The sequence below is a fragment of the Sturnira hondurensis genome, unplaced genomic scaffold (genome assembly GCF_014824575.4).
Source record: "Sturnira hondurensis isolate 20B ecotype Veracruz unplaced genomic scaffold, ASM1482457v3 Scaffold0006437, whole genome shotgun sequence".
NCBI classification, from domain to species: domain Eukaryota; kingdom Metazoa; phylum Chordata; class Mammalia; order Chiroptera; family Phyllostomidae; genus Sturnira; species Sturnira hondurensis.
In genome coordinates, this window is record NW_028079068.1 from 2967938 (window position 1) to 2991120 (window position 23183).

Genomic DNA, 23183 nt, shown 5'->3' on the forward strand with positions numbered 1-23183 from the left:
CCTTCTTGGGTCCAACTTCTTTGGCACTCTCTGAGCTTCCTGGATTTCCTGGAAGTCTATTTCCTTTGCCAGACTGGGGAAGTTCTCCTTTATTATTTGTTCAAATAAGTTTTCCACTCGTGGCTGTTTCTTTCCCCCTTCTGGTACCCCTATAATCCGGATGTTGGAACGTTTAAAGATGTCCTGGAGGTTCCTAAGCCTCTCCTCATTTTTTTGAATTCTCATTTCTTCATTCCTTTCTGGTGGGATGTTTTGTTCTTCCTTCTGGTCCATTCCATTGATTTGAGTCCCAGTTTCCTTTCCATCACTATTGGTTTCCTGTGCATCTCCCTTCATTTCAATTAGTTTAGCCTTCATATGTTCCTCCAATTTATGACTGTACTCTACCAATTCTGTGAGCATCCTGATAAATAGTGTTTTAAATTGGGCTTCTGAGAGCCTGGCAATCTGTTGGTCACTTAGAGTTATTGGCTCTGGGACTTTGAGTTCTTCTTGAGCCATCCTTTGGGTTGTTCGTGCCTGTTAAGTAGCAGGAACGGAGTGCTAGGTTTTCACCAGAGCAGGGCCACTCAGTCGCTGGGTTGTGACGTCGTATGTGGGGGCGGGGTCAAAGAGGGACAATGGCTTCCCTCCGGCGCCCGCGGCCGCTTCGACCCCCACCAGCACCGCAGCCACCACTGTCACCAGGGCCACGCGCCCCACTCCACTGCACGTGAGTGTGCCACCGCTGTCAGCCCTCCACCACTGGGTTCGCCCCCTGGGGCCTGGGTGGTCCGTCTCACTGCGCGCGAATGTGCGACCTTGGTCAGTCTGTCCCGCACCCCGACTAGGTCCGGGCTGCCTGCGCTCCTAGGTCTGTCCTTCCCAACCCTGCTCCACTGCTGGCTTTGCCTCTCTTACCGTCCCCGTTGAATGGTTTGTAGCTGTCGGACTTCCGTATAATTCGGTTTTCTGGCCTCTGGGTGTGTGTTAGTTCTCCAAAACTTTTGTTGTATCCAAACTTGGTTGTGGGAGAAGGCACAGTGTTTCCACCTATGCCTCCATCTTGGCGGAAGTCCTTAGTTTCAAAATATTTGATATTTTTTTCAGATTTGTTATTAATATCAAATTTAATTCCAATTATAATTAGCCTACTTTGCATGGTTAGAATATTTTGAATGAATTGAGATTTACTTTTTGTCTCATAAAATGGTTTATGAAATGTTTAGTATACACTTGAACAATAGCGTTCTATTTTGGCCAAGTATTCTATAAATGTCAACTAGGTCAAGTTGAATGGTATTGTTTAACTCTCCTATAATCTATAGATTTTCTGTTTACTTTGTATCTCAATTATTGAGATGGAAGTTTAAAAATCTTTGACTATAATTGTGGATTATTGTCTTTCCCTTTTCAATTCTCTTAGTTTATGCTTCATGTATTTTTAGGTTCTGTAATTAAGTACATAGATATTTAGGATTGATTATTTTTATTATAAAACAAACTTCTTTATCCCTGGTAATACTTTTTGCTCTGAAACCTTTGTTGATATTAAAATAGCTGCTCCCACTTTCTTTTAATTACCGTGAGCCTAGTGTATCTTTTCTAGCCTCTTAATTTTTTAACCTTTAATTTTTTAAACAAACGTGTGTGTGTTTATTTAAAGTGGGTTTCTTATATATAATATATAGTGAGGTTTTGCTTTTGCTTTTTCCATTCTGGCAAACTCTGCCTTTTAATTGGATTGTTTCAACTACCTACATAGACTGATTATTGATATCACTGAGTTTAAACCTCCCCTCTTGGTATTTGTTTCCTATTTCCCCACTTTTTCATTTTCCTTCTGCTTTTCTTTTCCTGCCTTCTCTTGGATTGATTGTCTTTTATTTTTTCATGTTTGTCTCCTTTTTTGGCTTGTTTGCTATGCTCTGGAAGCATTAACATTTTCTTTTCGTATTTGATGTTCTGAAATTCCTCTATAATGCGTCTAGATATGGTTTCCTAGGTACGAGGAATCTATACCCTTTCGGTATCTCTGTTTTTCCCCCTTCAAATATTACCTCTTTTCCTTTTCTCGTCTTTCCTGAACTTTTTATTATGTGAGTATTGTAAATTCTGATTGTATAATGTACATCTCTTAGCTTTTCCTTTATATTTATTTTTTTCTCGTCCTTTTTTTCTTTATATTGGGAGATTTTCTCATCCTGACCTTTTAACCCAATAACTTTTCCTTATTTATATCCATGTCACTTTTCTCTCATATGTTGCATTGTTTTTTATTTTTCCTGATTATTATTTCATGCTTTAAAAAAGTTTTCTTGTTCTTGTTTCTCATTGCTAATATCTATTCTTATATCCTTTAATATACTAATTGGCTAACTTGAAAGTCTTGGTCCTCTGTTCTATTTATGTTGGGATCTGTAATGGAGATATGTTGTTTCCTTATGAGATAAATACCCTGGGTTGTTTTTTTTGAGCTGTGAGCTCATTTTCTCCTGGGGATACAACTTTCCTGTCTAGCAGACTCTTAGAGTGAAATACCAGACTCCAAATCTAGTTAGCTCAGGTGAGGTCAGGAGTGAGTGTGTGGACTCTCTAGCCCCAGGCAGGAGAAAACCAGTAAAACTGCACCCTCACCCTTCAACACGGCTCCACTTTTCGGATTTTCAGCCGTCACCTAGAGGGGGACCGCCATTGGGAAGAGGCACTGTACTCGTGAGAATGTATTCCAGGCCTTTGGAGTGTGGAATAGGAACACAAAGGCTGCATTTCTACATACATCAAACAGGAATAATCAGATCAAAATTCAGAAATAGAGTCTTTTAAAACAGAAGACCCACTGGAACTTACCTCCCAAGTGGCACACAGATTTGTCTTGTGATATAACAATTTGCCATTCTCATCTCTAGGATAGAGTCTATCTCCAGGCTTAAAAAGAAAAGTGTAATTCATTGTATTTATATCTGGGCATTGAAATGATGGGATCTGAATTGCCATTATGCAAATATACTGCAGCCCGGGGAAAGCAATTCAAGTTTAATTACTTATATGTTTATGTAATCATATAATAAATTATATATATTTTCTTACCTTTGTGGGATGGTCCAGAAATTCCTTCATTTTTCTAAAATGTGTGACACAGTAATCTCCTTATCCTACCCTGGTATTAATTTTCCCTTTATTTACTGGCAGATTATTGTTCTTAAGTCACTCAAGACAAGAGTGGAGGTTGAGAATGGGGACTTCCAGACTCAGTGTCGTCACAGTTCATCCAGACTTGACAAAGGAGCGGACAGCACGGTACGTGGCTTCTCAGTTTGGGGTGGTAACTTGCTCACTGGCTCTTTTCCTTCCGCTTTCGGGCCCTCCAGGGGTTTGGCGTCTCTTTTTCCTACTTCACACGTTATCTGAAGGTCAAATTTCCCTCTCTGGGTTTTTGGGTGATCTGTCCCCAACTAAAACTAACTCTGGTGTGGGATTTGGTCTCTCAGAGTTCTCCTTTTTGGCTGTTCCTAAAAATGGGACCCATTCCTTATGGGCTTGGAATAGAGAAAAATAAAAGATGATTCCTAGGTCCCTTGGGTGGATGGTGGTAATCATTCCCCGAGGTTAGCTTAGGAATCAAGAGTATTGTTTAGGACATTTTCTGCTTGAAATGACCAGACCTAGTTCAAGGGGTTATCTGAGGAGGCAATTAAACAGAGAAGTCCCCAAAAGAGGTCATGGCTGCAGACAGAATTTGGTCGCTCTCAACATATAAAATGGTATTCAGTCCATGCAACTATATGAGATCGCTTAGAGAGAAAGTGTGTCTCAGTAAGATGGGCATATTTAGGATTAGAGGCACTGGGCCTTACACCATTCGGAGGTTGTCAGGGAAGAAGCTGCCAAAGAATCATGATAGGGTAACATTCTAGAAGCCAGAAAAAGGACATGTGTACAGGAGGCAGTGGGCAAGTGTGTTGAAATAGGTCAAATAACTTGAGGATAAAGTGTCTCTTGTATATGGTTGGCAGCATGGAAGTCTTTTTAAAAAAGATTTATTATTTATGTATTTTTAGAGGAGGGGAGAAATAGAGGGACAGAAACATTAATGTGTGGTTGTCTCTCAAGCACTCCCTATGGGGGGACCTGGCCCCCAACCCAGGCATGTGCCCTGATTGGGAATTGAACCAATTGAACCATTGGGACACTTTGGTTCACAGGCTGGCACTCAATCCACTGAGCCACACCAGCCAGGGCCCCCATTCTGATGGATTTTAAACCCGAGTTAGCGACTTCATTGCCTGGGGCCTCAACTTTCTCTTGTGTGAAGCGAAGATATTCTATATATTGGGGTATATATTTCGGCCTGAACATTTCACAGTAGTGTCTTTTATTATTTATGAAATGTTAGGCACTGTGTTGGTAATTTCACACGTATAATTTTAACAACTCCTCACAGAACTCAGCAAGTCAGTTATTAGAGGCTTCGATTTACCAACGATGAAATTGAAGTTCAGAAATATCAAAGCGACCATGCCGGTAAGTAAAAAAGCTGAAAGTCAGTCCCTGTTGTGTTTGACTCCAAAGTCCATACTCTTTCCTACGCATTGTGCTTAGGGGATGTGTTAGGAGACCAGGTAATAACTTGACCAAGTCATCTGGCTCATAGGCCACAGAGCTGGGAGTCAAACCAGGCAGCCTGGCTTGAGAGCTCTGCTTCGTACCTCTGTGCTTGCTTAGTGACCTCCAGTGAGTGCAGTGGGAATCTGTTATTTTGTTTTCCACCATCCTTATGCCATCTTCTACAGAGGAGCTCATGCCACATTGTCTGTGTGGGCTAACCTGGCTCCAACTCTTGGCCATACATGTCAGTCAGTCATCCACATCCTCACACACAAAAATCACTCAGCAATAGGTACAATTAATACATGACCCAAGCAAGGCTAACCGGTATCTCTCTATGAGGTTTAATGTGTGGTCTCTTGTTTCCTGAATTCTTAAGTTTTATTGAAAATAAAACTTGCCACGTCAGTGAGCATTTTACCGTCATGTGGAAAGGGGTTTTTGAGAATGAAGCCAACGGGTTGATAGAGAAAGGGCCAGAGTGTATATACGTAGTTTCAACTTCTGGATCTAGTTGTGCCTGAACCAGATATCCCTTGGACTTCTTAGTTCTTCTTTTTGCTAATGCCAATTTAAGTTGGACTTTGCCATTTGTAACAAAAGTCCCAACTTACACAAAGGTGTGGGGGAATAGCAAGTAATGGACTAAAAATGTGGAATTAGCTAGGTGTGTATGGGATTGGATGTGAGGATTTTCCCACGTCCAGCTGATAATTGGCTATTCTTTCTATGCAATAGTATGTCATCTTGTTACCATGTTGCTTTGTTGTGTTTTGAGACTCTGACAGTGGGTCTCAAGATTGGCCTTCTAAGGCCAATGAGACTGAAGCTGTAGGGGGTTTAGTAGAAAAATGTTGGGTGTTAGAGTTTACTGGCCATTTTTGCAGCCTTCAGTAAGGTCCTAAAGAAAGATATGTGTGTTTATTGCTTCTTGGTTTGTAAGACAAGAGGTAAGATTGTATTTTGCTAAAACAGCTACTTTCTGCTTCTGGATGCTATCAAAATGTCAGAAATTGAGCTCTAAAGTCCAAAGTCAGTGTCAGCCAAAACAGGAAGGTGGGAACTCTAGAGGGAAATAAAATTGGACTTTGGGGGAATTCTTGTCCATGTATCTCTGAAAGCAAGATCTCGGCCCACGGATGCCCTACCTGACAAAGGAGCACCATCCAATGAGGAGCAGACTCGGTGCGAGGAACACGTTAGCTGTGCCTCCCTGTTTTACATTATTTCAAGCCAGATGGGGGCCTAGCAAACTGAAGCCTGAGCAGATGAGTAGAACACGCATGTTCTTTACCAAGATGCACAAACCATGGGTTAGGATTAGATACAAAAAATTGACCCTAGCTTTAATTACTCTTTTATGGAGCTGACTGAATGTGAATTTACTGAAAGCCTAACAGAATTTTAAGGGATACTGTCTTGTCTGTGAAATCCCAACCAGACCAACCAAAGCCTTAGATTACCAAGGCCATTGTGAAGCCTGAAAACCCGTATGCATCTCCATGAAGGAGAATGTGAAAGGGGAATCTTTCCCAGAGTTCATCTTGCCCATGACCACAGAGGAGAGTCACCAAGGAAAGTGCTTCCAGAGGACAGAACAGTGGCAGCCAGGTTGGCTGCATAAAGGGATCCTGGCCGTGGCCGTGGCAATGGGAGAGAGTCCTCGTTCTTGACCAACAGGGTCTGACTTGCTTCGTGCACAAGTGTCCAGTTTCACTTTCAATCTCTCCTTCTCTCAGTGAAAATTTAAAGCAGTTATTTCTCTTCAGCAGTGTATATGGGATGTGCTGTTGGTGGTTAAGTGAACACGGAGTCCACAGATGGGGAAAGTTCAAGGAAGAAGTGCCATTGAACTAGAAGGATAGCGCCCTGATCTTGTCGCGAACTCCAAAACACCTGACCGTTCTTTGGGTTATTTCCCTTTGGAGGGTGAATACGTTTTCAGCTGTACATATTGTATTATTTTGCATTATGTCATGCAGGGACACTTTTATGATTCAGTAAGTGACAAGAAGGGTGTGTCTGGATGCCAGACAACTAAAACATGGACCGCTCTTTGGGGAGTATGTGACGGTTTTATGTAGAGAGTTTAAACTACAGGTGTAAAGACATGATCTAATAAAAAGAGCATTGGATTATGAGTGAAGACACATGGGATCCAAGCCTGAGCCTGTTATACATAATCCTTTCGGCCACTTGTTGGGCAAGGTCAGTGCTCTCTGATCTCTGGTATCAAAAACAATGACATTCTATGGTGCTAAGGAATGAACTAGCTCATGGTCACCAAAGAGCCGAGGGCAAAGCTCTGGGTATCTGGACTCACCTGAAAAGCCATGGGTAATTCAATGATGTAAAGGTCGACATAATCCAGCTGGAGGAGCTTGAGTGTCCTCTCCAGGAATGGGCGGACGTGATCCGGTTCAAGAGCTGTACACCAAAGCTGAAGGGGTCAAAAGGGCTTAGTTAACTAATATGCATGCTGCGTTTTTTAAAAATGATAATTCAGCCCGTTACTCTTTACAAAGCCTTCATACACATTTTATTCATTCACTTAACTGCACAAAAATATGTTTATGCTAAAGTTTTACCTGAGTACAACATAAACTGGTATTACTCTTGAGGGCTATATTGTAACTTTATCAGAATATAGTACCAGAATAGACATCCATATATTCATTGCAGCATTATTTATAATGGCCAAGATATCAAAGCAACCTAAGTGCCCATCCATAGATGAGTGGATATAGCATCCGATAAGGGATTGATATCCAGAACTTATAAAGAATTTATAAAATTCAACAACAAAAGCACGAACAATCCAATTTAAAAATGGGCAGAAGATCTGAATAGACGTTTCTCCCAAGAGCACATGCAGATGGCCAATAGACATAGGAAAAGATGCTCAACATCACTAAGATGAAAGAAATGCAAATTAAACCCACAATGAGCTATCACCTCACACCTGTCAGAATGGCCATCATCAGTAAATCAACACACAAGTGCTGGGAGGGTGTGGAGGAAAGGGAACCCTCATGCACTGTTGGTGGGAATGTAGACTGGTGCAGCCACTGTGGAAAGCAGTTTGGAGGTGTCTCAAAAAACTAAAAGTGCAACTGTTGTTCTGGCTGGTGTGGCTCAAGTGGGGTGAGTGCCGACCTGTGAACCAAAGGGTCAAAGGGTTGGATTCCCGGTCACGGCACACACCTGGGTTGTGGGCCAGGTGCCCAGTAGGGGGTGATGAGAAGCAACCACACATTGATGTTTGTCTTCCTTTCTTTCTTCCTCCCTTTCCCTCTCTCTAAAAATAAATAAAATCTTTAAAAAAATAGATGAGTGGATAAAGAAGTGGTGTATATGTACAGTGAAATATGACTCAGACTTAAAAAAAATGAAGTCTTGCCATCTGCAACAGCATGGATGGACCTACGGGGTATTGTGCTCAGTGATATAAATCAGACTAGAGAAAGACAAATGCCATATGATTTCATTTGCATGTAGAATATAGCAAACAAAATAAAATAAAGTCATAGATGCAGAGAACATTTTGACGGTTGCCAGGTTGGGGGGTGGGGATGGGTGAAAAAGGTGAAGCATTATCAGCAGGGAAGAGGAGGGAGGAATGGGTAAATGGGCACAGGGAATAAGGAGCATAAATAGTCGATGCATAAATAGTCGATACAAAATAGTCAGGGGGAGGTTAAGAATAGTATAGGAAATGGAGAAGCCAAAGAACTTATATGTATGACCCATGGACACGAACTAAAGGGCAGGGTGTGGGTGGGAGCGGGTGTTTAGGGCAGAGGGGACTAAAAGGAGGAAAATGGGACAGCTGTAATAGCATAATCAATAAAATATATTTTAAAAATGAAGTACAAATTGGTAGTTATGGAATAGTCATGGGATGCAAAATATAGCATAGGGAGTATAGTCAAAGTGCTGTAATAATGATTGTGGTGTCAATGGGTAGTAGATGTAATCCCTTTGTAAATTACATAAATGTTTCATTGTTGGGTTGCACACCTAAAACCAGCGTAATATGGTACATCAACTATATTTGAAAGATAAAAATTATTTGAAAAAAGAATATAGGACCAGAGACTTAAAGACCCCCCCCAGAACCACAGAGGGTCTAATTTGGAGACAAAGTCTTCCTCTGCTCAGTGCTAATGTCCCACTGGACTCAGGCCTTGAACTTCTCCTTGCCGTGTAACGAGGGAGCGAGTATCCGAACAGCTGTGCTGACCTGGGCAGGCACTTCCTTTTCATGTCAGTCTGACAAAAGATGGGCTTCATTTGAGCAAGAAATAGAGTTGTGCGAGTCACTTCACTGGATGCTTCCCATGTGACCGGCAGTACAGAAGGCGGTGAAATTTTACATTATGGACAAGATTTAGATTCTCTCTCACTGCTCCTTTGTTCTCATTTCCTACTCGGACCCCAGGGACATTCTGCCAGTCCCTACTGAGAACATGCTGGATGTCTGGCGGAACTGATAATGTCACCGAAATGCTGGGCTAGGAGAGCCCAGGCTCACTCCACCACAAGGCCAACAATGCGACAGCTGTGCATGGATGAAAACGGGAGACGTCGGTCCCAGGGCACAGACTCCAGCTACCTGAGGAGCAAGTCCTGGGGATCTAATGCACAGCATAATGATTATATCAACGATGCTGGATTACGTACTTTGAAGTTGCTAAGAGAGTAGGTCTCCAATGTCCTCACTACAAACAAGGAGTGGTAATTACGTGAGGGGTGGGGCTGTTCGCGGACGCTCCGGTGGTAATCATGTTGCAATATGTAAGTGTATCAGGTCAACATGTTGCCCTTAAATTCGCCTAAGGCCCCATGTCAATTATACTTCAATAAGTGTGGAAAAAGTACAGTCAATGAAATAAACTTAGATGGCTTGACAAGAAAAAAAGGAAGAAGAAATTGCTCGATCTTAAAGTGTTAGGCGATGAAAGATTAAGGTCTGGATTGTCAAGTTGGAGCCCCTGTGCCCTTGAAGTCAGGAAAACCTAGGTTGCTGAAGGGTACTCAGAGTCTCGGGTTGAATTAGTACATCTTCTTGAAGCTTTGGATTTGCCGAACAGGACACTTCAGGTGGAGACAGTAGTGGCCAGATGGGTTCAGCTATAATTGTGTGTCTGTGGGTGTCATTCCGCCAACCCACTGCAGTGAAAATTCTGTTTCATGTGTTTTACTTACTTTTCTGCCACAAACCCATAGAGTTCCAGCTTTGTAACGGGTACCGTGTAAGTGTTTTGTAAATGTTAACTCATAGCAGCTTTATGGAATAGTTGGTTTCATTTGGTTCGATTTTTTCGACATGACAGATGATGCAACGACTTTACCGTTCTTCAAAGAGACACAAAGGAAACTTTCGGGGTCTGTTGTTCCTGGTGGTTATTTAAAACCTCATTCTTACACGAAACAAACAAGAATAAATTGTGGAGACAATATAAAAGTTAAGAAAAAATGTAAGCTAAGACAAAGTGTTCAAAAATATCTCTGGCTGTAGGCAGGCTGCTTTGGCATAGGTCCTTAGGCTATGAAGTCAAGTTTACTCTTGTACCGAAACAGGGGGCGAGCACCTATTTAAGATTTAATGTTTCACTCCAGTGAGAGACTGTGTAATAATAACCTCTTTAGGAACCAGAACTGTAAAGCTCTAATAAGGTGAGAGCTCCAAGCTGATCTTTTGGAACAGGGGCTCCATGCGGCCCTTGGGCCATAACCCATAAGTAGCTGGTGATTTGGGGAATGGCAAACCCTGGGAAACTTGGAAGGAGCCGAGTGGGGAGCTGGAGGAGGGGAGGTCTAGGGGTGGGCGAAATCAGAAGCCCACCCCTAGACACCCCCACTGTCTTTTTCTCTTTGGAACCCTCAAGAGAATTGTATTATGTGCCTCCAGAGCTGCCTGTAAATATACATGCCATCTTTCCATTGCCTTTCATTTTACTCACGATGCTTTTATCTTTCTGATTGTTCTTCAACGCACAGGGATTTCTAACACTGGAGATTTAAACTGCTCACAAGGTCGTGATCTAGACAAATGTGGTATTTCCATACAATGGAATCTTATTTGGCCACTAAAAGAAATTATATTCTGACAGTTGTTACAACCTGGATGGACCTAGAAACATTATACAGAGTGAAAGAAGCTAGACCCCAAAGGCCGCGTATTCCATGATTCCGTTTGTATGAAATGTTCAAAATAGGAAAACTATTTGAACAGAAAGGAGGTCCGTGGTGGCCAGTGTTGGGGGAGGGGCAGAGAGGAATCAGTGGGAAGTGACTGCTAGGGGCCCTGGGTTTTGGTTTTTATTTTTGGAGCGACGAAAATATTTCGAAATTAGGTAGTGGTTATGGTTGTGCAACTTCTGTGAATTTACTAACAACCACTGATTTTAAAAGGGTGAACTTTGTGGTACACGAATTATAGTTCCATAAAGAAATGAATGATCTCTGAACAAATAGGTAAACACCAAAGAAAAAGAAAGCCGTCCCTTTAAAGAAAGCCTTGGCAAGTGCTTCTGTAATATGAACCATCTCCTCCTCTTCTTCCACTCCCCAAGTCTTTGCTTTGTGGATTTGGTTCTTTGTATGGGTTTTAAATCCTTGGCCATGTGTGAAGAAGGAGCTTTTTCTTAAGCTCGCTTCAAGGGGCTTGTTAGTCCCTAAGTTCCTGGCAGGAGTACGGAAGGAGGCAGTTGAAAATTCACTCCTGTTGCTGAATCCAACATTCTGTGGCAGAGAGAAGGGAGGTCAGGCCCACTGTTAGTATGAGGTGATGGAGGGAGGAGGGAAGCTCTCACCTTCCCGCAGTAGAAGATATCCTCTCTCCGCACCTTCCCTTCTGCTATCTTCTCTCTGATGGCCTTTCCCACCTCGTGTTCATTGTGGTAGACGTAGGCCGCGTCGATGTGCCGGTACCCCACGTCAATGGCTACCTTCACCGATGCTGCACAGACCCCCTGAGGGGTCTGAAATGACAAGGGGGTCGGGATTTAGGAGAAGAGAAATGGGTCTTTTCTTTAGTTCCATCATTACTAACCAGGACAATTCGCTGTACATGGTTTTAGAGTGAACATGACATTCCCAATGCCGTGCTGTTGTGATTGGAAATGGTACCCGGAGGCTGGAGAAACCGGCCTCCCAGGGAGCATCCTGCCCTCAGGGGGAGATTCCGTCCATCCCAGGACTGCCCCCAGCATTTTTAACCAGTGACGGCGGATTTCATGGTATCTGGGCCGTAGGAGGGCACAAGTTCACGGACGATTGCTCAGTTGAAAACCAAAGGTTCGGCTGAATAAACCGAGAGATATATCCACAGAATGGAATATGTATAAAAAAGGAATGAACCGTGGATACACCCAGCAACCTGGGTGAATATCAAATAACTATACTGAAGGAAAGAAGCTAGAAAATGAAAAATAATCTATAGCAACAGGCACAGGTCAGTGATTGCCTGGAGTGGGGGTTGTGGACCTGGGATCCCCAAGGAGCACCAGGAGGCCTGGCAGCAATGGATACGTTCACCATCTTGAATGCAGTGGTGGCTTCGTGGGTTCGCGCTTGTGCCAGGCTCGTTGATTGTATACTTTAAATGTGTGCAGTTTGGGGGGATGGCTGGGGTGGGGGGCAGAAGAGGCCGGGGGTGGGAAAGGCAGACAACGGTACTGGAACAACAATAAAATTTTAAAAAATCGGTGCAGTGTTTCTGTACATCAATTATACTTCAGTAAAGCCGGGGGGAAAGATTGTTGAGGAGCGTGCTAGATTTTTCAAGATATGTTTTTATCAAGGTTGGGAGCTAAAACTGTTCATTTCATTAACCTGCATGAAGCCTAAGAAGGAGAATATGCTCTCCCCTGAGTGTTGACAGGGAAAAAAAAAAGCACAAATTCTTAACATGACATAAGTTATCCATTTTCCAGATGGCACATAAGTCACTGTTCTTTAGTTATGATGACATTATTTTTTATTTAGGTAATGTTGATTGGTAACATATACATTTCAGGTGAACAACATTATAATTTGATATCTGTCACTCTATTGTGTGCTTATCACCCAAAGTCTGGTTTCTCTTCATTATTATATATTTGACCCCTTTACTAATTTTGCCCTTGCCCTCCACCGCCTTCTCTTCTGGTAGCCACCATTCTGGTGTCTGTACCTATGAGTTAGTTTTTGCTTTCTTTTGTTAGTTCATTACACTTTTGTTTTCTAGTCCATATATAAGAGGTTTTGGTCCTTTTCTGTCTGACCTATTTCATTCAGCATAATACCTTCAAGGTTCATCCATCTTGTCACAAATAGCAATGTGTCATCTTTTTTACGGCTGAGTAATATTTCATTGTATACATATAAATATATATCTAAAACCAGCTTTATCCATTTATCTGTTGATAGACACTTAGGTTTTTCCGTATCTTGGCTATTGTAAAGAGTGCTGCAAATAATGTGGGGTGCATATATCTTTTTAAATGAGTGTTTTCATATTTTTTGGATAAATACCCGAAAGAGGAATGTCTGGATCATATGGTAGTTGTATTCTTAATATTTTGAGGAACCGCCCTACTGTTTTCATAGTGGCTGCAGCAATTCACAGTCGCTCCAACAGTGTGTAAGCACTCCCTGTTCGTCGCATCCTCTCTAATACTGTCTTTTGGATAAAAGCCATTCAAACAGGTATGAGGTGGTATCACATTGTGATTTTGATTTGCATTTCCCTAATAATTAGTGATGATAAGCATTTTTTCATATGCCTATGGGCCATCTTTATGTTTTCCTTGGAAAAATGGCTATTCGGATATCTGCCAAATTTTAATTGGGATTTTTCCTTTCATTTTTTGGTAGGGTTGGGTGACTACGTGTGTGTGTGCCTGCATATATATATATGCACATATATATTATATATATAGTTTATATATATTATAGTTTATATATTTATATATAATATATATATATAAATCTTTAAAAAATAGATGAGTGGATAAAGAAGTGGTGTATATGTACAGTGAAATATGACTCAGACTTAAAAAAAATGAAGTCTTGCCATCTGCAACAGCATGGATGGACCTATGGGGTATGGTGCTCAGTGACATAGACCCCTCAGTGACATAAAATCAGACTAGAGAAAGACAAATGCCATATGATTTCATTTACATGTAGAATATAGTTTATATATATAATATTATATATATATATGTAATTTTTTTCTCCCATTTACTTGCTTGCCTTTTTGTTATTGACAGTTTCCTTTGCTTTAAAGCTCTTTAGTTTGATTAATCCCATTTGTTTATTTTTGCTTTTGTTTCCTTGCTTTTGGAGTCAAATTCACAAAAACACCATCAAGACCAATGTTCAGACGCGTCGTGTCTATGTTTTCTTTTATGTATTTCATTGTTTCGGGTCTTACCTTCAACTTTGTAATCCACTTCGAGTTAATTTTTGCTTATGGTATAAGGTAGTGGTCCAATTTCATTATTTTGCATACGGTCCCTAGTTTTCCCAACATTATTTATTGAAGAGGCTTTTCTTTCTTGTTCTTGGCATGTTCTTGGCTCCTTTATCATATATTAGTTACCCAAATATGTGTGGATTTATTTCTGGGCTCTCAGCTCTGATCCCTTGTTCTGTTCATCTGTTTTTCTGTCAACACCATACTGTTTTGTTCACTAGAACTTTGTAGGATAGTTTAAAATCAGTAAGAGTGATATCTCTGGCTTTGTTCTTTTTTTCTTAGAATTGATTTGGCTATACAGGGTCTTTTGTTGTTCCATACAAATTTTAGGATTTTGTTATATTTCTGTGAAAAACAACATTAGTATTTTGATAGGGATTGCATTGAATCACTAGATTGTTTCGGGTTACATGGGCATTTTAATGCTGTTAATTCTTCCTATCCATGAGCACAGTATATGCTTCTATTTATTTGTATTTTCTTCAGTGTCTTACAGTTTTCCAAGTACAGGTTTTCTACCTACTTGATTAAATTTATTCCTAGGCATTTTATTTTTATTTTTTCTGAGGCAGTTGGAAATGGGATTCTTTTTCTGTTTCCCTTTCTGATAGTTCATTATTGGTGTGTAAAAGTGCAACCGAAGTTTTGGGAGACTTATTTTGTATTCTGCTATTTTGGCGAACTCATGTATCACTGCTAGTAGTTTTTTGGTGGAATCTTGAGGGTTCTCTTATACAGTATCATGTCATCTGCCAATAACGACAGCTAGGCAGGCAGGGTCCACAGGGAATCAGGAAGGGTGGGAAAGTGGCTATCCCCAGGCCAATGCTGTGTGTGTGTTGGGGGGCTGCGGGGGAATGCCAGTGGGGCTAGTGGGTAAAAAGGCCCTCGCCCCGAGGCACACAGCTCAGTCTCTTCCGGTGTGTCTCTGCCAACCCCTGAGTCTACATGGGCCTTCTGAAGAGCCTGATAAGAAAACCTGCAGCAGACCCAGGCTGCCTGCAGCTAGCTAATTTTTTCACAAGGCAGGAGCTTGGCAGGGGTCAGCCACAGGGAGTCAGGAGCAGGGGGCAAGTACAGCTCTGCACACTGATGCCTTGTGGAGGGAAGTGCAGAAAAGATGGTGTGTGTGGCAGCCTTGGAGAGGGACTCAGCTCAGGGGCAATGGTGGCTGTCCCTCTAGCCCTCTCCCTGAAGCGACACAACCCAATCTCTCCCTGTATGACTCCAGTTTGCTATGAGTTGCCGTCCCTCCCTTAGACCCCAGGGGAATACTTGTGAATGCAATTGTGTGTTGGCCCTTTTGGAGGGTGCCTTGGTTTCTAGCAGCCTTCTGGCTGTCCTGGCAGATGGATTCCCCACCAATTTTTATAGACAGATGGTGTATGGGGTTCTCTTCTCAGCACTGGTGTTCCTGGCTCAGAGCCTGGAGTGCAGCTGAGCCCTTACCTCCTCAGGGGGGTCCTTGGCAGCTGAGATACCCCTCTGTCTTCTCAACCACACCACATATCAGTGCAGGGCCAGCCATGTTCACACCTGCACCCTTCCTTCTGGTCTCCATGTGGTGCCTCTGTACATCCTTAGTTATCAGTGTTCTGTTCAGCTAGCCTTCTGTTGATTATTCAGATGGATTGCACTATAATTTAGTTGTAATTCCACTTTGTTTCTGGGAAGGAGGGAGTGTGATTTCCACCATCTTGGATCTCCAATAGTATTCTTTGATCATCATTGGTACTTCTGTGATATCCGTAATAACTTTTTCCCATTCATCTCTGATTTTATTTGATTCATCTCTGATTTTATTTGATTCATCTCTTTTTTCCTCAGTGACTCTAGGTAAAGTTGTATCATTTTTTATCTTTTCAAAGAGCCAATAGAAAACTTAATTTCTATTGTCTTTTTATTCTCGATCTCTTTTATTTCTGCTTGTATTTTTATTATTTTCATCCTTCTAATAACTTTGGGCTTCGTTTGTTCTTTTTCTAGTTCCTTCAGGTGTAATGCCGACTGTTTATTTGAGGTGTTTCTTGTTTCTTGAGGTAGGCCTGTATTGACGTAAAGCATCAATACAGCATCTGTATCGATGAATTGATTTCAGCATCAGTTTTGCTGCATCCCAAAGATTTTGCTATGTTTTATTTTAATTTTCATTTGTCTCTATGCATTGTTTAATTTTTATTGACTTCTTCATTGACCCAATAGTTGTTGATAATATGTTGTTTAATCTCCACATACTTGTAGTTTTCCAGCTTTCTTCTAGTAGTTGAGTTCTAGTTTCTATTATTGTGATTGGAAAACATGCTGATATCATTTCAATTTTCTTAAATTTATTGAGACTTTTTTGTGTCCCCACATATTGTCTACCCTTGAGAATGTTCCCTATGCAATTGAGAAGAATGTGTATTCTATCACTTTGGGGTAAGAAACTCTATAAATGTCTATTCCAGTCCACCTGATCTAATGTTGATTTAGGACTGATTTTTTTTGTTTACTATCCGTCTAGATGATCAACCCATTGGTGTAAGTGGGGTGCTACAGTCTCCGACTATTATGATGTTACTATTCATTTCTCCCTTTGGGTCTGTTAATAAGTACTTTATGTATTTTGGTGCTCCTAGGTTGGGTGTATGTATGTTAGTAAATGTATTCTTGATGGACTGTCTTCTTTAGTACCACTAAACATTCAGTTTTGTCTTTTGTTATTTTTTTGTCTTGAAATCTACTTTGTCTGATATCAGTATGACTGTGCCAAGTTTTCTCTGGGTCCTATTTGCTTCGAGAATTAGCTACCACTTCTTCCCTTTGAGTCTATGTTTGTCTTTGGAGCTGAGATTGGTCTCTTATGGTCTTGTTTTCTGATCACCTGCTCTGTGTCTTTTGATTAGTAAATTCGGTCTATTTACATACAGGGTGATTATTGATATTTGAGGACTTACTGGTAACTACCACTGTGTATTTTGTTTTCTGATTGCTCTGGATCTCCACTGTCTCTTTTCCCTTGTTTTTCTATCTGCTATTTTAGTTTGGTGGTTTTCTATGTTTCTGTTTCCTGTAATTTTATGGTTTGTATCTCAGCTCTGGATTTTTGGTTTTGTGGTTACCATGAGGTTTGTGTGTATATTGTCTTGTAGATAAAACAGTCTATTTTATTCTGATAACATGTCATCTTCATTTACTTATACAAGTTACATCCTCCCCTTTTATGTGTTTGTTTCTTATCCCTTTTTTAATGTTGTGTGTTCATTATCAAATTGTGGTTATTATATTTTTAGCATTTTTCCCTTTCATCTTTATGTTATAATTGTTTAAAACCCTATTCTTAAACAGAGTTGCAATTTTCTTCTCTTTGTCACCTTACTCACAGTTCTGTGTATTTTTGTCTTTTTTATTTCAGGTAGAAGTGTTCTTTTCAACATTTCTTATAATACAGGTTTTGTAGTACATTCCCTCAGCTTTCATTGGTCTGGGAAATCCTTTATTTCTCCTTCATGTCTAAAAGATCACTTTGTTGTATATATTACTCTTGGATGGTGATTTCTCTCTCTCAATATTCTGAATCTATCATTCCATTCTTTCATGAGCTGAAGGGTTCCTGCTGAGAAATCTGATGATATTCTGATGGGTCTTCTTTTGTAGGTTACTGTCTTTATTTTCTGATTACCTATTAACTTCTGGCAGGTTTAACATAATGTGTCTTGGAAAAGGTCTTTTGACTTGAGATAATTAGGTGCTCTGTTAGCTTCTTATACTTGAATGTCCAGTTCCTTCCTTAGGTTTGGAAGTTCTCATCAATTATTCCTTTGAATAACCCCTCAGTTTCCTTCTCCTTTTCTTCTCCTTCTAGGATACCCACTATGTTTATGTTGCCCTTTCTAATAGAGTCAGATAGTTCTTGTAGAGTTCCTTCACTTGAAAAACATCTAGGTCTTCTCTCCTCTTCCATCTGAATCTGGATTTCTATCTTCGACCTCACTAATCCTCCCTTCCATATGATCTGCTCTATTGCGTAGGACACCGTTCTGCGTGGCATGGGCCCAGCTCCCACTTGGAGATGCACAGGACCCACACCCACAGCTAGGTTCTCCCATGGGGAATCAGGCCTGCAATGTACCTAGGCCACTTTGAGAGTTGCTTTTGCTAAAACTCCCTCATCCTGAATTGAGACAGCAAGTGCTTACTGTAACTTCCTAAAATCCATGCTAAAACTCCTCAGTATGGAATGTAACTGGTTCAACTACTTTTCCTTTTTCACTTGCAAATATCCTTCTTCTGTGATGTGATTAGCGGCATCAGCTCCTTTGTTTTCTGTAACCACCTGAAATGAACCTGTGCAGAGTAAATGAGGACCATCACGTAATGCATGGAGAAAATAGATAAAGGCCTGTCATGGCGGAGGCCTTGGCTTCTGCTCCCCTTGAGAGAAAAATCCATGTTGTCCCTTTTCCTCCATAGGACTTGGTAGTCCATGAGAATGTCTCTTCTGCATCTACCATGTCCGTGGACCCCACGAGCCAGGGTCCACATCACTATTGGGCACCATTTTGATTTTAACAGTGCAGCAGGTTGGTAATAGAGGTCTTTGCTTTGTTTTCCAGTGGATGGTACTGTAGTACAAACTTTTGTCTTCTCTTACTTATACTACTGGCCCCTTTGGATAGGGGTTGTAACTGTGGTCATGGGAGTTGCAGCTTGTGAGACAAGGTGGTGAGTGTTCCTACTGATTTTGGGTCACTGGGTCTCAGTGGTGTGAGGATGTGGTGGGCGAGGGGACAGCTGGGTTTGTGAGCCCACTGTGCTGCTACCTGGTTCCCTTCCTGCTGGTGCCATTGCACAACAGCTGGGAGGCCAGAGACTGGTCCTCGCTTCTGCTTTCAGGCTCCACTGTAATAAGGGGGAAGGGAGCAGGTCCTCAGGTGCCAATGCTGTTTCTCTCTTTCTTGCCCTCTACTGGGCCATAGTGTGGGGCTGCACCCTGACTCCTGCACCACTACCCCATGAGCTGGAGCCACAGGCCAGCCATGGTGGCTATGGAATTACATATTCAAGAAACAACCCTGTATTCTCTCTCATCCACCTCCCCTATGTGTTTTGATACAACCTCCTTCAAATGCACCAATGTGTACATCTCCCAAGCTTGCTAGTGTGTTGAACAGAAGAACCTTTGTTGTGTTATAGAAGTCTGATTGGCCATAGATTTAAGTGGAGATACACAGGGGTCTATACACTCTGCCATCATGCTCTCTAGAGGCATTTTAAATATGTAAGAGTATGTCTCAATGTACAGGTGGCCAATAGACACATGAAAGAATGCTCAACGCCACTGCTCATTAGGGAAATACAAATTAAAACCACATTGAGATATCACCTCACACCTGCCAGAATGGCTATCATCAACAAAGCAACAAACAGCAAGTATTTGCAAAGACATGGAGACAAGGGAACCTTTGTGCATGTTAATGGGAGCAGGTTGTGTAGCCCCCTAAGTATGGAGGGGAAAAGCACGGAGGTTCTTCAAAATAGTTCTAAAAATAGAACTACCTATGACCCAGCAATTGCATTTCTGAGTATTGGGCTGAAGAAACCCAAAGCATTAATTCAAAAAGACAAATGTATTCCTATGTTCATTGCACATTGTTTACGATAGTCAAGACATAGAATCAACCTGTATCCATCAATAGACAACAGGATAAAGAAGATGTGTTACATATATACATATAAATGGAATATTACTCAGTAATATATAAGAATGAAATCTTACAACTTGTGACAGCATGAATAGACCAAGGGAGTGTTATACTTAGTCTCTGGCCCCTTTAGGTAGAGATTGTGAGACTGCCCTCTTCCCCAACAGAAATTCTTTCACCGATCCAACCCCAATCATGCCCCACTAGAACCCCTTTCCAACATGGACTTCCTTACTCATCTCTGCATTAGCTGATTCGAGCAAAATCCTGCTCAGTCAGCTTAGCAACACCCCCTGCCCCATCTTCCAGGTCTGATCACCTTTGATAACCAATCAAGTTATTTCCTCATCCTCCACCACCCTCAGCGATGTCTGGTCATCCAGTTCTGTCTTCAGCAAGAATCCTGTTAGCTAGGTTTAACCAGAATCCTCCCTTACCCCCTAATGTTTGCTCTTAGTCATTTTCTGCCCACGCACCCCCATTCTGCTCCCACTTGCCTTTGCTGTGTTCAGAGTTGAGCCCGATCTCTCCTACCTCAAAATTCCATCACAATAGTCCCTATATCCACCAAAGCTGTCCCTCTCCTCAAATAAAGTCTTCCTGATATTCAGGAAGTTGGGAAGATGGCAACCGAGTAGGGTGTAATGGGTGTTCTACCAGATGCACGGAGGGAATCCAGCTCCCATGCATCTGGTAGAAAATCCAGGTGGATCTACCGAAGAACAGCATAATCAACCAACAATTTCCCAACATTTATGAAAATAAGAGACCAGAGAGTGTGACAGAGGAACCAGACAGCTGCAGGTCGGCGAGGACTCCAGAAAGCGAGTGAGGACAAAAGTGACTGCGCCTGGGGCACACCCAAGGCAGGCGACCTCCAGCGGCGGTGTGTGAGTGCCTCCGAGAAGTGGCAGGCAATCTGGGCCTGCACCATCAGTGGGAAACAGAGGTTCCGTCTGAATCCAGGGCCGGGGCGCCTGTGACGGAGGGAACTCCAGAGGCCCGGCACTGGGTGGGCCAGCTACAGACTCCAGGGGAGAGAACTGACTCCCCCCTCCCTGTCTAGGCAGGCAGGTTAATACCGGGCAGAGACCTGTGGGCTTAAGTTAACGTAAAGGGTGGCAAGGGCGGAGGACCCTATTCAGCTGCGGACTCTGTGGTCACCAGCCCGCCAGCCCACCAGCCCCAGGGATTTAAGAAGGACACTGTGGTTGCCGATCTTTTGGGATTGGGCTGGGCTGAGAGGCAGGCTTTGTGGAGAAGTCTCTATTGGAAAGTGAACTGAGGTGCTCTGCGACAGCATCTTGCCTCACGGCCCAATCACCCAGCAGCCATCCAGGGGAGGGGTGGGAACACCTGGGTCCCGCCACGGGACTGGGAAGGACAGTGCCAGATACCACAGGACACAGGCAGCCTCCCAGGGGTGTGGGCGCCCACTTCCCGATCCGGTAGCGTGGCTCGCACCCACGCGTGCGCGCCTGCATATCTGACCTCAGAGAGGCCCAGCTGGACGCAATCAGAAAAACCAATTTGGACAGTTTGAAACCGACAAAGGAACGGTGTTTTTTTTTTTTTTTTAATGCGTGTGTGTGTGTGGGTGTGTGGTTTTTTTCTCCCCCTTCCCTTTTCTCTCTCAACTTCTTTTTTAAGTAATCTTATATCTTTTAAACTGTATTGTTACTCTATCTTTCAATACTCTGTCCCTCATTTCTTCTTCTTTTTGTCTGGTTTTAGTCCTTCCGTTCTTCCCAAATTTTCCGCATATTCCTCTTTTCTCCTGACTTTTGTGTGTGTGTTGGATTGTTTGTGTGTTGCTTAGTTTTCTTTTAGGTGCATTATTATTTTTTTGCATTAGTCTTACTTCTTTTTTTAATTTTAAGAATATCACCTTTAACAGGAATCTAAACAACAAAACAAACAAGCAAGCAAAATGTAACCAAAGACACTGAAATACAGAACGTGCTGACAGGGTCTAGAGGGGAGAGGGGAGAGAATCACAGGGGAAAAGGGGAAGTACTCACATGAACAAGTATAAAGGACACATGGACAATAACTAAAGTTGGGGGCAGAGATGGGAGGGAGGTGGGGAGCACTTGGGGGGGCAGGGCTGGGAATACAAAAAAGAAAACTGTACTTGAACAAGAGTTAAATAAAAAAAATTGTGAGTGGGTACAATTTATAAGTCCTACCAACTATTAAATTTACCTTATGATTTTTTAAAAGAAAAAAAAAAGAATATCTTTGTATCCCTCCTCTTTCTGTATAGGTTTCTTAATCCTGTCTGGTTATATTGTACTACCTGACAGGTTCTCACTGCTCTTTCCCCCACAGTGTATTGCTAATTTTCTATAATTCACTTGCTTTCCTTTGCCATACTACCCAAGCTCTATAACCCCCATTTAGACAGATCACATTGAGTCTATCACGTGAGTGTTGCTCTAATAGTATTGTAAATAAGAGCTGTTCTATACAACAGTAATATTTCATAACACATCTCTCGGACCTTAGACCACCTTACAGGTTCCTGAATTCTATTACTCTATTTACTCACACGCTACACCTAGTTACTAACCTGTACTCTCACCTTACCTCAAATCTGACCGCCTGCAACCACACTGCTTTCTAAATACAACTCACAAGCACCCCCTTCCCAACAAGAGACTTAACTTATGTCCATCCTTTCCTAAAAGTGGCAAGCTGGGTCGAAGAGCACGGTTAACTCTATATATAGCCTAAAGATTGTCTATTTCTTCTCTGCCGACTGTGTCTGTAAGTAACATAAAACAATCTGCTATCATAAACCATTTTGCCTCCCCCTCCACCTGATCACACACGCAGAATAAAGAAAGGAGTAGGTGGAAGCGGAGAACACCAAGATACCTGCAGGAGACTGCACCACTGAATTTCACAGGTATCCTACCACAGAAGTTCACACCATAAACCCAGGGAACCAGAACAAATCAATTTAAGAAGCTGAGGCCAACAAGAAGAGTATCACAAACAACGGGAAGACAAAGAAACAGTCCCCAAATAAAAGAAAAGGAGGAAGCCCCAGAAAGAATGTTAGATGAAATAGAGGCAAGTCAACTATCAGATGTGGAATTCAAAGCACTGGTTATCAGGAAATTCAAAGAACTTACAACGAGCTACCAGAAACTACAGGGGAGCTACAATGAACTCTCTGCAAACTATACCAACATGAAAAAGGAAATAGAAACCATCAGTAAAGGCCAAGAGGAAATGAAGAATAAAATTTCTGAACTGAAGAACGCAGTGGAAGGTATGAAGAATAGAATCGATATGGCGGAAGATCGCATAAATGAGATCGAAGACAGGATAGAAAGAATCTCCCAGATGGACCAAGTAATGGAAAAGAGAATCAGAAAAAAATGAGGAGAATTTAAGAGAAATGCAAGACAACATGAAATGTAATAATATCTGAA

At 41.9% G+C, this 23183-nt stretch overlaps 1 protein-coding gene across 1 annotated transcript in view; it reads right to left on the reverse strand.

Moving 5' to 3' along the window:
- AKR1D1 (aldo-keto reductase family 1 member D1) overlaps positions 1–23183 on the reverse strand; it is a 53283-nt gene that overhangs the window by 18729 nt on the left and 11371 nt on the right. The window contains exons 3-5 of the mRNA XM_037049121.1: positions 11406–11573; positions 6911–7027; positions 2830–2907 (exon numbers count right to left, since the gene is read on the reverse strand). Coding sequence (XP_036905016.1) covers positions 2830–2907; positions 6911–7027; positions 11406–11573 — 363 coding nt within the window. The remainder of the gene's footprint in view (positions 1–2829; positions 2908–6910; positions 7028–11405; positions 11574–23183) is intronic.